The sequence below is a fragment of the Anabrus simplex genome, chromosome 2 (assembly GCF_040414725.1).
Source record: "Anabrus simplex isolate iqAnaSimp1 chromosome 2, ASM4041472v1, whole genome shotgun sequence".
Lineage (NCBI taxonomy): Eukaryota > Metazoa > Arthropoda > Insecta > Orthoptera > Tettigoniidae > Anabrus > Anabrus simplex.
This window is the reverse complement of record NC_090266.1, coordinates 1,187,398,921-1,187,415,423: the sequence shown is the minus strand read 5'-3', so window position 1 is coordinate 1,187,415,423 and position 16,503 is coordinate 1,187,398,921. Positions and strand designations below refer to the sequence as shown.

Below are 16,503 nucleotides of genomic sequence, written 5' to 3'. Positions count from 1 at the left end.
AGGCTAGGCGTAGAGCTAACCAATCTGTCACACCACACTTAGAGCCTAAGTTACAGAAAGTAGATTACCTTCCATTCCTCTCGGGGCCTTCGTGGCCCATTTGGCTTGATTTGACTTTGCTATAAGTTATTATTATTGTACTGTACAAATAGGAGGAGGAAACAAACTGAAAACCCAATCTAATTTATTTTCTGGCTTGGTACACTCCTTTAACACAGCTGGTAATGTGGTATTTGTAAATAGAGCTTACCTCAAGGGTGTGTCCTGTGAAGTCCTTACCACAGAACTCACATCTGGCTCGGCGCTGAGGACACGTGTACTTGAGATGGTCCTCCATTAGCACACGTGGGATCTGCGCTCCACATTTGTTGGTGCACGGCACGGCGTCATGCTTGCACGTGTTCAGGTGAGCCTGGAAGCATAAAGGTAAGTAAAATACAGTTACTGTATCGCACGTCCGGAGAGGTTGTAAGAGAGGAATTTCCAGTCAAAAAGAATGTGGGAGGAGCAATAATCATGCAAATGAAATATAAAAAGCTGTAAAATACATTATTATTTCCTTTCCGGTGTGTTTTACTCCGGTAATTTTACAGAATTTAACTGCCAGTGGATAGATAGATAGATAGATAGATAGATAGACAGATAGATAGATAGGTAGATTTTTACAATTTTGCTTTACGTCGCACCGACACAGATAGGTCTTATGGCGGTGATGGGATAGGAAAGAGATAGGAGGGTGAAGGAAGCGGCCGTGGCCTTAATTAAGGTACTGCCCCATCATTTGCCTGGTGTGAAAATGGGAAACCGCGGAAAACAATTTTCAAGGCTGACGATAGCAGGGTTCGAACCCGCTATCTCCGAATGCAATGTCACAGCTGCGCGACCCTAACCGCACGGCCAACTCACTCGGTGATTGATTGATTGATTGATTGATTGATTGATTGATTGATTGATTGATCGATATGAGTGGCTCAGACGATAAAAGAGCTAGCCTTCTTAGCCTAACTCGGCGAGTTCGATTCCGTCTCAGTCCAATGGTATCTGACGGTGTTGAAATACCCCAGCCTTCAAATCGAAAGTCTTACTGCCACGTAAAGAACTCCTGTGCGACAAAATGCCAGCACTCGGCGTCTCCGAAAACCGTAAAAGTAGTTCGTGGAACGTAAAACCATTATTATTATTATTATTATTATTATTATTATTATTATTATTATTATTATTATTATTATTATGGGTTCGATTGCAGTTGAATGAAGTTTGGAATACGGACTATCATCGGCGGTCTAAACAGAGCGCAATAAAGGGAACAAAGATTATGAAAAATAATTGTTGAAAAGGATAGCCACTCTGCTACAAAAAAAAATCTGTAGTAACATACCGAGAGCTCCAGAATATACCAAAAGAGAATCTGGAGATCGAGCTGCATTTATTTTTACTACAGTATCTAGTAAATAGCTACAGCATTGAAAGTCATGATAATAAAATTGCAGTAATGCAATTTTTACGATTTGCTTTACGTCGCACCGAAGGATATGGGTCTTATGGCAACAAAGGGATAAGAAAGGGCTAGGATTGGGCAATAAGTGGCCGTGCCCTTAATTAAGGTACAGCTCCAGCATTTGCCTGGTGTGAAAATCGGAAACCACAAAAAACCATCTTCAGCAAGCTCACAGCTGCGCGACCCTAACCGCTCGGTATTGCATTAATATACATGCAATGAATTCATATTGTAGCTATTCGTAACCTTTACACAGAACAAACATTTCAGCACGGAAATACACTCTTATTTACACACGGCTCCACTCTCCCAATATGTCTGCTTCATCACAAAAACAGTCCGCCTCGTTGGCTGAACGGTCAGCGTACTGGCCTTCGGTTCAGAGGGTCCCGGGTTCGATTCCCGGCCGGGTCGGGGATTTTAACCTTGATTGGTTAATTCCAATGGCACGGGGGCTGGGTGTATGTGTTGTCTTCATCATCATTTCATCCTCATCACGTCAAATAGAAAGACTGCACCTGGCGAGCCGAACCCGTCCTGGAATATCCCGGCACTAAAAGCCATACAACATTTCATTTCATCACAAAAACAAAAGTTACGTCCAGTTGGTTGTGCGGTTTGTGGTCAAATATATTATCGAAGATGTTTCAGTGCGCTATTCTGATGAATTTGTATGAAAACAAATGCACGCAGGTGCGTTAACACGCAAGTGATTATACTGTGGCGAGAGACAGCTGTTGATTGATTGATTGAAGTTACTAATATTCTTAAACCGGATTGGTCATTGGAGCCATAAGCTAGATAGTAATTCAAATAAAGTTACTACTCCAAGGTCCGTGGACATAATCCATTAGAACAACGGGCCGCACGGGAAATCAGCCGAGTCTCGAACAACGTTACGCAACAAAGGAATAGAGTTTCGAAGTGAAACAGGAGGAATGAGTACTATTACAACTAGCAGCACTTAGCAGAGAAGTGAACTATGTTGTAATACGTAGCTTAATCCCTGTCAGCACTACTTGCACACTAACATTCGGCGTTAAGTAACAACGCACATGTGAAGAGGCATGAAACTTTCTCTTCGTTGAACCTATTGAAAGAAATTATCTTTCCTGAGGAGCGTGTATCAGAATATGACGATTTGCAAATTAGTTGGGATAACCAGGGTTCAGTGCAAAGAGATCGTGGTTTAATCCATGATATACAGGCCTGCTCTTCTCCGCTAGTTGTTTAACGTCGCAGTAAAACATGGAAGGTTTTCGGCGACACAAGAATAGGAACGGGTTGGAATTGGGAAGGAGGTGGCCGTGGCCTTAATTAAGATACAGCCCAAGCATATACCTGGTGTGAAAATGGGAAACCACAAAAAACCATCTTCAGGGCTGCCGGCAGTGGGATTCGAACCCACCTTCTCCCAAAAGCAAGCTCACAACTACGCGATGTATGTTCAGTCCTCAGCCCGTAGGCTGGGTGAGTCCTCAACAGCTCCACCATTAGCTGTCATAAATGGCCTAGGCATCAATGAAGAAGTGAACGAGGGAAATAAGGAGTGAGGTAGTTTCTCGTTGCTTTCCTCACTGAGCCAGAAGTTGCCTTTACATATCTGCCTGCCAATCCCACTGAAATAAACCCTACGAACAACATTTTCACACCATCCATAGCAGGAACTGGCTGCATAAGGAATGGCATTACTAGCATCGCTCATACCTCAGTCACTTTCATATTGTCAAAGCCAAGGATAAGAGTGAGACAGATCAGTGAAAATAACAAAATTGCTCTAGCCCATACCAGAAGACACAGTGCACTGTAAACACTAGGTCTCGCGCAAAAGCATAAGGTGCGCCATATACAGACCAAATTTATTTTATTTTATTTTTTACAAGCTACTTTACGCCGCACCAAGACAGATAGGTCTTACTAAGACGAAGGGCTAGGAATGGGAAGGAAGCTGCCGTGGCTTTAATTTGCTCGGTATTGCAGAAAATAGAGGGGAGGTCTCCCAAATTTTCGTCGCAAAACAGTGTGAAAATGTGGAGCCATGGGAAACCATCTTCACAGGGCTGCCGACAATGGGGTTTGAACCCACTATCTCCCGAATGTAAGCTCACAACTGCGCGCCTCTTACCGTACGGTCACCTTGCTCGGTAAATTACATTTTAAAAGCATTACCGAGGTCTTTCCTGATTATATCATAAAAATGGTATTACTATTCAATACGAATAACATTATGTTAATGGAGCGAAACTTTCACGAACGATTGCGTTTATTAATACGAATGATTCACTCTGTTAGCATTCTCTCGCGTACATGTCGCAAAATAAATACGACCGTTGTAAGGATACGATATCTTGCCGTACGTAAACTGTACAGTTTACACTACACCAGAAATCCTCCTCTGCACTTTATGTTGTAGCAAAGTACGTGTCAGGTTATCCATCTCGACAATGCATAAGAAGACGGACCTGGAATTTGATCGGTATTGTAGAAAACAGAGGGAAGAGTTCACAAATAGTCGTCGAAAGTCACTGTGGCCCGAGATCGAATTACCCAATGCCCTCTCATTGCTATATAGGTGGCCTAATTGCACAATATGAATTCAGTAATATGATAAAGCAACTTCAAAATTAATTAATCATGTCTATAAACACAGCAAAACGTGGTCCCAAAGTTGCAACACGACGATCGTGTTTTATTACGGAAATCTTGAGTTTTACTTTAATCATTTTATGAATGAGATAATTTACTTTAGTTGTACTGTAGCATTTGCTGTTGTTCTTCGTGTTGTTGGTAATTATGCATTGTTGTTAATTATACATACATACATACATACATACATACATACATACATACATACATACTTCATTATGGACTGTAATGCTTTTCAGTGATTAGTATGTAAGGCTCTATGAATCAACTTTGCACATCCACAACGTCTATTTGCAACTAGTTATGTAGCCTCGTTTAGTTCTGTATTTCCTATCTTTAAAATTAAAGCTGAGTATCACCATCGTCCTCTTGGTCTCCCTCCCCCCATGGTCATGTCCTCTTACACCTAGATCCCTCACACAACCCTACCACCGAAGGCGGTAAATATGTAGTAAATATGTAGTTTGCTAACTTAGCCTTTAACTCTTCATTGTTCTTATTCCCGCCTGTTGTACCAGCTAACATTCTCGCTATTCTCACATCACACCGATGTAAAGATGATATTACGTCGGATAACTCCCTTCTTTCTCACAATACCATTGACTGCATCTACGAGTTCACTGCATTAGCTTTGCAACACCTGTTCCTGTGATCTGTGGTTACCCCTCCTTGCCTTTTCCCGAGTGGGGGCGTGGGGGGGGGGGCGCAGGGAGAGCGAGTTTGTTTTCGTCTCCAGTACGTCTAAGCGCTCCTCATCAGAGTACATTTACGACGCTACCTACCACCGTGAGAAAATACACATCCGAAGTACTTGAAATAATCCTCCTGTTCCGGTTTTGTATTTCCTAGCTGTAATTATTATTATTATTATTATTATTATTATTATTATTATTATTATTATTATTATTATTATTATTATATAAAATAAATTGTTTAATAAGTCTTATTACTTTATTTCTTGTTTACGTCCAGAGTTCTTCCACGTTCCGGTATAAACGACTGACACAAAATGCCCGACTGGTGTGGGAATCGAATCCATAATATGAATCAGATAATACGAACATGTAACTAGGCCTGGTTAAAAAAACTCATTCCTTTTAGTCGGCCCCGCGGTCTAGCGGTAGCGTGACTGCCTCTCGCCCGGAGGCCCCAGATTCGATTCCTGGTCAGGTAAAGGATTTTTACCTACATACGAAGGCTGGTTCGAGGTCCACTGAGCCTGTGTAATTACAATTGATGAGTTGTCTGACTGTGAGAATAGCGGCGCCGTTCTAGAAAGCCAAGTATAACGGCCGAGAGGATTCGTTGCGCTGACCACGCTTCATCTCGTCATCTGAAGGTTTTCTAACTGAGCAGTTGTCGCTTGGTAGGCCAAGCCGCATTAGGGCTGTAGCGCCAGGGGCGGGGGGGAAGGGCGCCGTCTTTCTCAAAATACACGATTCAGTCTGAATGTGCTTCTCACAAAAGACGGATTAAGGCACTATCCGACCTTGAAGTTCAGGGCAACCAGCAAATAAGAAGTCAGCCCTCTATTCTGTAACTGCCCTTTTCTATACGCCTACACCAGGCTTTAACCCTTCAAATGAACCGACATTAAGAACATTTATGTAGAAATGGATAATGGCAACTTGAGACATAGTCTCAGCTTACATTAGAGAATGTACGGTATGTTATGAAATGAAACAACTTACGGTGACTCATTCTTGTGTTTGGTGTGGAGCCAACAAGTGTATGTGCAGTCGATTGCCAGCGTTAGAAGAGAGAGCATGGCGGGAAAATTCAGCTTCTAAAGTTCAACAACTTTCATGCTTCTTTATTTTACAGAAGAGTTTTTAATTCGAAATCGAAGGGTCATGTAAAAATATTCGATATTCAAAAATTAATTATCAGGAGTATTTGGCCAGCTGTACCTAGCAAATCAATAACTTCAAACTAGGATACGGTGATCTAGTGAAATTAAATCACTAGATTGTGTTGCTTGTACCATGCAAAAGTGAACCTAAGAAGTGATTTCATTTTAGCGAACAGTAAGTTTTTCTTCTTTGCTTTTTCCTTTTTTTAACCAGCAGTTACAATATCACTTTTTCCTGCCATAAGAGAATTGTTTTGTTTTGATTTTATGTAATTTGAACACATTTCTTTAATAGTAAATATGCAGGATACTTCGATACCCTTTTTAAATCATGTGGGGAGAAAAAAGCATGATGAAAGCATTGTAAATTTTTCCTCAGTTAACTGGAAAGCCTCCTACCCCAGATATTAAAGTCAGAAGCAAAAACAGAGCTATATACGAATTTGGTTCAATAGTTAAAATAAATGGGAAAAAACTGAACATTTGTTTGCTGTCAGATGTGTCTCAGATAATCAGATCAATGTAGAGTATCAATTTGTTTGCTAATTTGTGTAACATTTAAAAGAATGTTTAGTTCGTTTGTACTGTGTAACACCAGTTACAACGATTCTTGCAACACCCGTTATAGTACATGTTTTTAATGTATAAAAAACTAACCCCATGGTACTACAGCCCTGAAGGGCCTTGGCCTACCAAGCGACCGCTGCTCAGCCCGAAGGCCTGCAGATTACGATGGTCGCGTGTTGTCAGCACGACGAATCCCCTCGGCCGATATTCTTGGCTTTCTAGACCGTTTTTTTTAAAGGGAAAATTTAATAAAATGAAACTATGCACAGAACGCGTTTCAATTATCATTTCCCATTCAGAACGTTTTTCAAAATTATAAATGAAGAAAATTCACAGAAATTTTGCAGTATTTCGTACAGAATGTAAAATTGGGTCAAATTTCAACAACATGCATTATACCTCTAAGAGGTAAATATTCTAGTTACTGTAATTTAGTATATCAAAACTATTAACATTCCAACAACTCACACAGAATACACACACCACCATCTTCTACCACACTAACATGTAGTTCTCTATGCATGGCAGATGCCGTCTGCCCTCGTTTAGGGCCTGTCGTACAAAAACTGCACCAGGCTAGAAATAGCCACACGAAATAATATCATTACTGACTAATTTTAACTTGTTTCTTTGAATTTTCACCAATTTTGCTTTAAAGTTTAATCCTTGAGATCAAGGTATCCTGCAATAGGATCAGACTAGTGACAACGGCGTGGAAAATGTAGGGACGATATAATTGATATGTGTATTTACTGGGCATCGGATGAACTGAAAACCATGGATATTAGATAAATTTGTATGGCTATGATAACGACATTATCAGTTATGTAAAACTACAGGTATCGATCAAGTGGCTGTGCGGTTTGGGTCACGTAGCTATCAGCTTGCATTCGGGAGATAGTGGATTCGAACCCCACTGCCGGCAGTCCTGAAGATGGTTCTCCGTGGATTCCCATTTCACACCAGGCAAATGCTGGGGCTGTACCTTAATTAAGGCCACGGTCGCTTCCTTCCCACTCCTATTCCTGCCCTATCCCATCGTCGCCATAAGATCTGTGTCGGTGCGGCGTAAAGCAGATTGTAAAAAAGAAAAACCCTACAAGCTTACGAGAGTTCATATTTGTAATACACTTTCGTTGGACGTTCACCTTCCCGTGCACTTAACGATTACTGTTGAGTGGTTTGAAACTAAGTAATTGCCATCATTTTCAGAAATCTCCTAATATCTTTAGTGGACTGACAGCAGTATCGCGGGGCTATATTTCAAGTTTCTTTTTTCTTTTTTTTAATAGCAGTCTGCAATTCAAACCTAAAAGTACGTACAAATACAATATTGGCGTCTGACAGTTCGGTTAGTTAACAGTATCTTATACTGTTAGTGATTCATTCCAAGAAATTACATTTCTTTGAAAGTTGGAAAGACCACCTTGTTAACAGAAGCTGTCCCACTACAACAGTACAGCGTGTTATTTATTTAATGTACATTCCATCTTCTGCTTATTACATATGAAAACAAAAACCGGAATATACTACAGTTATCATCAGACATTTTAAACCGAAGATCGTTTGAAGCGACACACCTGCTCATGGGGATCTGACCTTTCAAATCATGCGCTTCGGGGAATGAGTCCCAGAGACCCCGTATAAGCACGCTCTCACGGCTTGAATTGCGTGGAAGATGGTCATAACACCTGTCATTCGAAATTCGGTAGAGATAGCTAATATAAGAGGAACAGCATCCGGTACACACTCCCCGTGTACGTCCGGTCGGGTGCGGTCGGCTCCTGTCGGGTTCGGTCGGGTCGTGACATCACGCAGGGCCCACCCGTGACTTGGCACCTTCCCACTCAATCTGACCTGATGGATGAGCCGTTACTAAAATATAAGCAGAGAAACACAAAGAAGGAAAGGCATTTTGTGAATGGCGCCCGTACAATTATTTCTCAAAGGTAACACGACATAACTACAGGTTTAAAATTCCAAATTAATAGTAATAATAATCCACAGCCTGTTTCCAGTCATTTGAGCGGGTCAGGAATGGAATGAATGAAGCCCGCATCTAGCGGCGAGGATAGGAATTGTGCCGGCTGCCGAAGCCTGTCGTACTCCTCTGGGGCAATGATTAATGACTGACAGATGAAATGAAATGATTGGAGAGTGTTGCTGGAATGAAAGATAACAGGGAAAATCGGAGTACCCGGAGAAAAACCTGTCGCACCTCCGCTTTTGTCCACCACAAATCACACATAGAGTGACCGGGATTTGAACCACGGAACTCAGCGGTGAGAGGCCGACGCGCTGCCGCCTGAGCCACGGAGGCTTCATAATAATAATTACAGTAATAATAATAATAATAATAATAATAATAATAATAATAATAATAATAATAATAATTTTCTGGGAAGGGATATAATACGCATGCCAATCTCAGAGGCGGAGTCTGTTAGTTCTGTCCTGTTTTCAAGATAAGGGGTTCGATCCGGGCTGAGGTCATTGGTATTTGAGGATACTGAAATGCAACCGTACTACTACTACTAGTACTACTACTGGACAAAATTTTATCACCCTAGCCTCTCTTAAAAATTAACAGCTATGAAGGGAGGTTTAGCAAATAAAAAGCACTATCTCCCGAATGCAACAACGTTATAATATACCCTATGCATCCGATATATGAAACAGATTACAGACAGTGCTAGTTTCATCAGGCTATAAATGGTTATTAAAGCTTTACACTCGATCTGGATACGAGTTTCAAAATGAGACTTGGAGGTGTGACAGGAAGGCGACTGCAAAAATAATATGATAAGGAGTTTGAAATTTAGAGGCACGCGGTTGTAGAATAGCTTCGCATTGCAGAATAGCTGCCGACACATTGAGCATGCAGTCAAAACAAAGGATCAATTGACCGCTTTAATAGCTCACCCGTGACTATAAAGTACGTGTATTTACAGCTATTCTTGTCCATGAGGTTCGTAAGGTCATAATGCTATTATTGTGCTTCAGTAAACTGGAATTCATAACATCGCATCGGCAAATTACATACTGACACAGTTAGAGACTTTTGATGGGGTAGAGTTACAGCGGATCAGGAAGACGGGCAGACTTCTATGGACGAAGCACTTTTAGCAAAGTACTTCTAAATACAAACAAATGTCGCTAATTCATGAACTGACTTTCTGCTGCTAGCCAATGAAAATTTTAGTTTGCGTATCAAACAGGTCAGAAAAGAGTTCAATTACTGCGATGTTGTATTTCTGGAACGCCATTCTGTATTATAACGATGCTGTATAACTGGGATGTCATTCTGTATAACCGATTTTTTTAAATGCCGTCATTGATGAGCTGGTCTTCCCATCGCTCTCCTATTTCAACATTCTCCGTATTACATCAAGGTCAACCACAGCATTTAAGAACCCAGTAGCATTAACTGCTTCATATAACTCAAAAGACATGAAGAAGAGTGACAGTGTGTTATTACTTCCTTCACTGGGCCAGAAAATACTGCAGCACGAGGGGTCCTATGAGTGTACCTTTCATAACGTCCAGAAGCACTAGTTGCGCTCTGAATGTAATTACTAGAGCCCGGAAGTTCAGGCATTTATTTTGGCTAAAATAGGAAGGCAAATTAACACTCAAAATTCATAAAATACGCAGTAAAATAATTTAAATAAGCATTTATAATGACAAAAATGGGCACTTTTTTTTACAAGTTGATTTACGTCGCACCGACACAGATAGGTCCATTTTCCTTCTGATTAGTGTTAACAGAAGATGGTTACCAAGTAGCTTTCCCTCTTAAAACAATAATAATCACCAACACCTAATCTTACGTACCAGGGACGGGACCTGGCAACCCTCTCGACCATCTGGCTTTTGGAGTGAGTTTTCAGTAGAGATTTGTGTGATATTAAAATATCGTTCGCGGAAATGTTATTTTTCATCTATTAAATTAACATGAGATAGTCTTCTGTATTATTAACACAGTACATTGGAATCAAATGTTCTTTTCTTCCAATTGATTAATAAATAGCAGCAGAAAATATCCACAACTCAAAAAAGGCAAAAAAATTGCATTAAACTGTCAAATAGGCAACGGAGGCCAAAATAGGCAAAAAGAGGCAAAACAATAACTGGTCCTACCGTTCCCAAATGTACGGAAATATATTCGTCTCTATTTGACACTTCGATATAAGCATGCAGTATTTTTTGGCTATTTGCTTTACGTTGCACCGACACAGAGAGGTCTTACGGCGACGATGGTACAGGAAAGGCCTAGGAATAGAAAGGAAGTGATCGTGGCATTAATTAAGGTGCAGCCCCAGCATTTTCCTGAAACCAAGGAAAACCATCTTCAGGGCTGCCGACAGTGTGATTCGAACCCACTATCTCCCTGATGCGACCTCACAGCACCGCGCCCCTAACCGCGCGGCCAACTCGCCCGGTAAGCATGCAAATAAAAAATGCCTTTTGCCTTAACTTCCGGACTTTAGTCATTACTTAGCAGCTTCCATCCTGTGACAACCATAAATCAGATAGACTTCGGTGGAAGCTACATTTTGCTCTGGACTGTGCCAAGAGACAGATGCAGAAGTACTGCATTCATCAAGAAACAGCAAGGAACAGAATATAAAATAGATAGTGTAGGTAATATATGCCTGTTGTAAAAATATTATATTTGAAAAGCATATTACAGCGATGTTATGCATTTGAGATGTCATTCTGTATTTGCGAATAGTCTAGCTCTAGACAAAGGAGAAAAGGAATATTTTAGTTGATAAATAATTTTAACAAAAAGTGGCCTAACAGGAGTTGGAAAGAAAGAAAATTAATGAAAGCAAGAAAGAAAGAAAGAAAGAAAGAAATCTAATGGAAACAGTTCGTTCCAAGGAAACACACTTGCCAAACAGGAGTTGGAAAGAAAGAAAGAAAGAAAGAAAGAAAGAAAGAAAGAAAGAAAGAAAGAAAGAAAGAAATCTAACGGAAACAGTTCGTTCCAAGGAAACGCACTTTTAAGATTTTGATAAGATAGCTATCATAACATGTCCATCAAATAACGCCAATTCAGAATACTTAGAGTAGTTCCTGCACCCAAGTTCTGTGATGAGATTATAGGAAGTTATATTACTTGCTAGCAAGATACCCGTGCTTCGCTACGGTATTAAATTCAAAGTTATTGAGCCTGTAAAGTACAGCACACCCTCAGTTCGTACGTCAAATGGTTTTGGGGGAATGATTATTAATGTTCTTATTTAACACGCATTTGAACCCCGTACAGAAGAATTGCAATTTTTTTTAAACCCTTTCTTATTTAAGATCTAGGATGTAAAAGTGATCAACTTGTGAAATTGAGATGTTGTACGTCAAACAATGATGGAGGAATGAATGTTTCTTAGGCGGCGAAATGTTTTAAAATGTCTTAACACCTAAGACATAGAAAGACCACCCTTCATGTACAGTTTTAAGATCGTGCCTGAAACTTTCGGAGAAATGGATATTGTGTCTTTTGAGGGTCAACCACCATCTAAACCCCTTAAGGGAGAAATATTTTGAAGTATACGATATTTTACATCTTCTTTTTGTTGCTTTACGTCCCAGCGACACAGATAGGTCTAATGGCGACGATGGGATAGGAAAGGTCTGGGAAGTGGAAGGAAGCGGCCGTGGCCTTAATTAAGGTACAGCCCCGGCATTTGCCTGGTGTGAAAATGGGAAACCACGGAAAACCATCTTCAGGGCTGCCGACAGTGGGGCTCGAACCCACTATCTCCCGATTACTGGATACTGGCCGCACTTAAGCGACTGCAGCTATCGAGCTCGGTATATATTTTACATCTAGGACATAAACGAAGAACCTTCTCGTAAAATTACAAATGTGTAAGTCGAACGGTTTTGGAGGGATGAATAATTTCGTTTGCGGAGATAACCCCACTTAATACCTTAGGAGTGGGATGTTTAAAAATATTTCCTAATTCACGCCTACGATAGAAAACATATACTGCTATTTGAATTTTTGTCTTCGTACGTTAATCGGTTTCGGAGGAAGGAGTGAATATATATATATTTACGGATCTTAAACCCCATTTAAATCTCTGAGAGGTTAAATTTGTTTCAAACTTTCTGTTATTTAACACGTAAGATAAGATTTGAAAGTTTAACTTCGTAATTCAAACGCTTACATAGAAGTGAATATCTTTGTATCATTCCTCATCCTCTAGTCAAAAACCCCTTAAGGGTGTATTGTTTGAAGACCACTTCTTTAAAATCTAAGACATATAATCTGGTGTGTATAGAGGGCAGCACCGATCTCGGATAAAAATCGAGATAAAACCTTCTTTATTATTTAGGCCTATTTTATGTATTAAGCTTGTGGAAAGTGATTAGTAATTTGAGAGGTTTAAATCTTTAAGGGGATACGGAGCGGCCTATCTTAACAATGTTAAATTTGTTTAATTCATGTTCCTTTTTCTAAGGATCTAATAAAGTTATGAAAATGAAATTTATGTCGCATCTTATTCAAACCTTACTTGACATACTGACGGAGCGCTTTTGTAATTGGACTTAAGGGGACTCAGATACATATTTTTCTTAAACAGTCAATAAATAGAATTATTTTTTCCTAAAAACGGCCAAATCTCAAACAGTTTTATTTAAATCAGGAAATCCCTCCGTTAAAATGTTAATCAATATGAGACACATCCATGATGAAAATTATACAGCTCTGTGATAAATAGTCACCTAGAAAAAGGAACATACATTTGAAAAAAATGGAAACTGAGAAAATTGCAGTTAAAACTTTCCACACATATGATTTTCTCATTGTTAGCGCAAGTTTAAATTACACTTGTGGCAACTTTTAATTGTTAAACTATAATGTATTATACATCATTTTAGAGAGCGGACTTCGGAGATTCATAAAATACAAAAATATAAAAAATGATATTATTGACCATTTTAACAGTTCCATTTCCCCTTAAATATTATACATTCAATGTCTGAAAGAAATCGTAGTTACCATTAATGGTATACAGTCACAAAAAATGTTCCTCCAGTTGCGTATCAAGTTCAAAATCATTCAGTTTCAGAAAAAAGGGTTTCAGGGAAATAAATATTATGTCATCAGAACTCACCCTCAATCAAAACCCTTAAGGGTGTGTTGATTTAAGGCCAGTTCTTAGTTAAAATGTATTGCACATGGGAACAATCATGTGAAGTTTCAACCTCGTATGTCAAACGGTTTCAGAGAAATTCATATTTTTGTCATTAGATCGCGAACTCCAGTAAAAACCCGTTAGGAATATATATCTTTTCAAGACCACTTCTCATTTCAAATCCAAGATGTATAGAAACAACAATGATGTGAATTTTCAGCCTCGTGTGTCAAACGGTTTATCATCGATCGGACATCATCCCCTGTCAAGACGCCTTACGGGAGCGTTGTTTTAAGACCAACATTTTTATTTAAAATCCAAGATATTGAGGAGTAACCACCATGTGAAATTCCAACGTCGTATATCGGGCGATTTCAGAGAAATTTATATTCTTGTGATCGGGCCTTACCCCCACCCCCCAGTCAAAACCCCTTAGGGGTGCATTGTTTTAAGACCACTCTTACTTAAAATCTAAGACATACAGGACAACCTCGTGTGAAATTTCAAACTCGTACGCCAAATGGTTTGAAACACATTAATAGTATGTTGTCAAGACCTCAACCCCTAGTCAAGTCCCTCCCCCCCCCCCCCATTAGGGGTGTATTATATAAGACCACTTCTTATTCAAAATCTAAGACATATAGGACAACCATCATGTGAAATTTCAAGCCCATATCTCAAACGGTTGGAGATAAATAAATATTTATGTTGTCAGCACCCCCCCCCCCACGGTCAAAAACCTTTAGGAGTGTATAATTTTAAGATCAGGCTTTATAGAAAATTCAAGACATACAGGAGGAACCATCATGTTCAATTTCAACCTCGTATGTCAAAAGGTTACAGAGAAAGGAATATACGCTATTTGTTTTTTGGTAGGCCAATAACCCCCATTTTACCTTTAAAGGCTGAATTTTACTAAACTTGTGTTATTTAACGTCTAGTACATAAAGAAACAATCACTGAGTGCAATTTCCACTTTGTCTGGTGAACGGTTTCGGAGGAATGAATATTTTGGTTTTTAGGGTTTTACCCCCGTTTTATCCACTTAGGGGTAGAAATTTTTGAAACCCTTTCTTAGTTGGTGCTTATTGCATATACATACATACCAATTTTCACGTCTGTAAGGTCTTCAGTTTTAGGGACGTAAGTTTCCTCATAAAAAGAATTCAACTCCTTCATTTCTTTTCAACACCCCCCACCCCCAGTGGATTTTCATAAAATCAAAATATGTCTTTTTTTATTTGTAAAGGAGATTTAAAATACCAATTTTCACGTCTGTAACATCTCCAGTTTTTGAGATATAAGTACCCTCATAAAAATAATTGACCTCCTTTTTTCTGTTCTTTTCAACTCCCCACCCTGAAATGGATTTTCCTGAAACAAAATAAATGAGATTTTTTTAAAGGAGATGGCAAATACCAATTTTCGCGTCTGTAACATCTTCAGAAAACGAAAAAATATGAGTTTCATTATTTTTACAGGAGATTCGAAATACCAATTTTTTAAACTGTCAGGTTTTTGAGACATAGATATACTCATTTAAAACAACTCGCTCTCCTTTTCACACTCTTAGCGATGGAATAAGAGATATAAATACCCTCATAAAAATAATTCAATCTAATTCAAATATCCCCCCTTAAGCCCCTTAAGCGGACTTTCCGAAAACAAAAAAATACATGTTTCTTTATTTTTAAAGGAGATTCGAAATACCAGTTTTTTAGTCTCTACTGTCAGGTTTTTGAGATTTAGATATACTAATTTAAATAATTTACCCCCCCTTTTCGCCCCCTTAGCGATGGAATATCAAAAATCCTCTCTTAGTGAGCACCTGCACTTTAATATAAATGTATCCCCAGAATTGCATTTCTTTCTGCGAAGTACTGTAGTTTTGGCTCGGCGATGATCAGTCAGTCAGTCAGTCAGTCAGTCAGGACACGTTATTTTATATATACAGATAGAATTAGATAAGAATAAAATCTCTGGAATGACTGTGGGACTTCGCCACTAAATATTGGGTGTGCTATTATAAATCAAATAAAATTAATTTAACGGGTGATAATTAAGTGTTCGTTAACATGTGATATTATTAATAGAAAGCAAATAAACCCCTCCTCCCAACGAAATGGTTTAACCAAAAAATGTAATCTGAAAGTAATCCGACGTAGTTAATAATAATAATAATAATAATAATAATAATAATAATAATAATAATCGGCAGCCCTGAAGATGGTTTTCCGCGGTTTCCCATTTTCACACCAGGCAAATGCTGGGGCTGTACCTTAATTAAGGCCACGACCGCTTCCTTCCAACTCCTAGGCCTTTCCTACCCCATCGTCGCCATAAGACCTAACTGTGTCGGTGCGACGTAAAGCCCCTAGCAAAAAAAAATAATAATTACGTCACAGTCAAGTAAAATGAAGCGTGGTAAAGTTATTCGTAGAGAGGCTCGCAATATAATTGCAAATATAATAAAAGTGTTTGATGAAGGGGTTGAACAGTTGAATATTTACGATTAGCTGTGTCCTACTATGAAGAGAATAAAAACAATTTAAAATCTTCCATTTAAGTTTTTTCGTTAACCTACTTCTAGGTTAGGATCCCCCCCAACGTAACGTATATTCCCAAGATCTCAAAAATGATCTAATGCCATTGCGTTACCAAAGCATAGGCCTACACATCCCCCTTCCTTTCGTCTTCCTTCTTTTTAGTTCTTCCGCGCCACGCTTACAATCTTAAGGCAGAAAATATAGCGCGATATCTTATGAGTATTTAAGATTACAAAATCCTGAAAA

General features: G+C 39.2%; 1 protein-coding gene across 1 annotated transcript in view; it reads right to left on the bottom strand.

Moving 5' to 3' along the window:
* Window positions 1–16,503, bottom strand: part of Traf4 (TNF receptor associated factor 4) — a 91,643-nt gene that overhangs the window by 19,480 nt on the left and 55,660 nt on the right. The window contains exon 3 of the mRNA XM_067139807.2: window positions 251–412. Coding sequence (XP_066995908.1) covers window positions 251–412 — 162 coding nt within the window. The remainder of the gene's footprint in view (window positions 1–250; window positions 413–16,503) is intronic.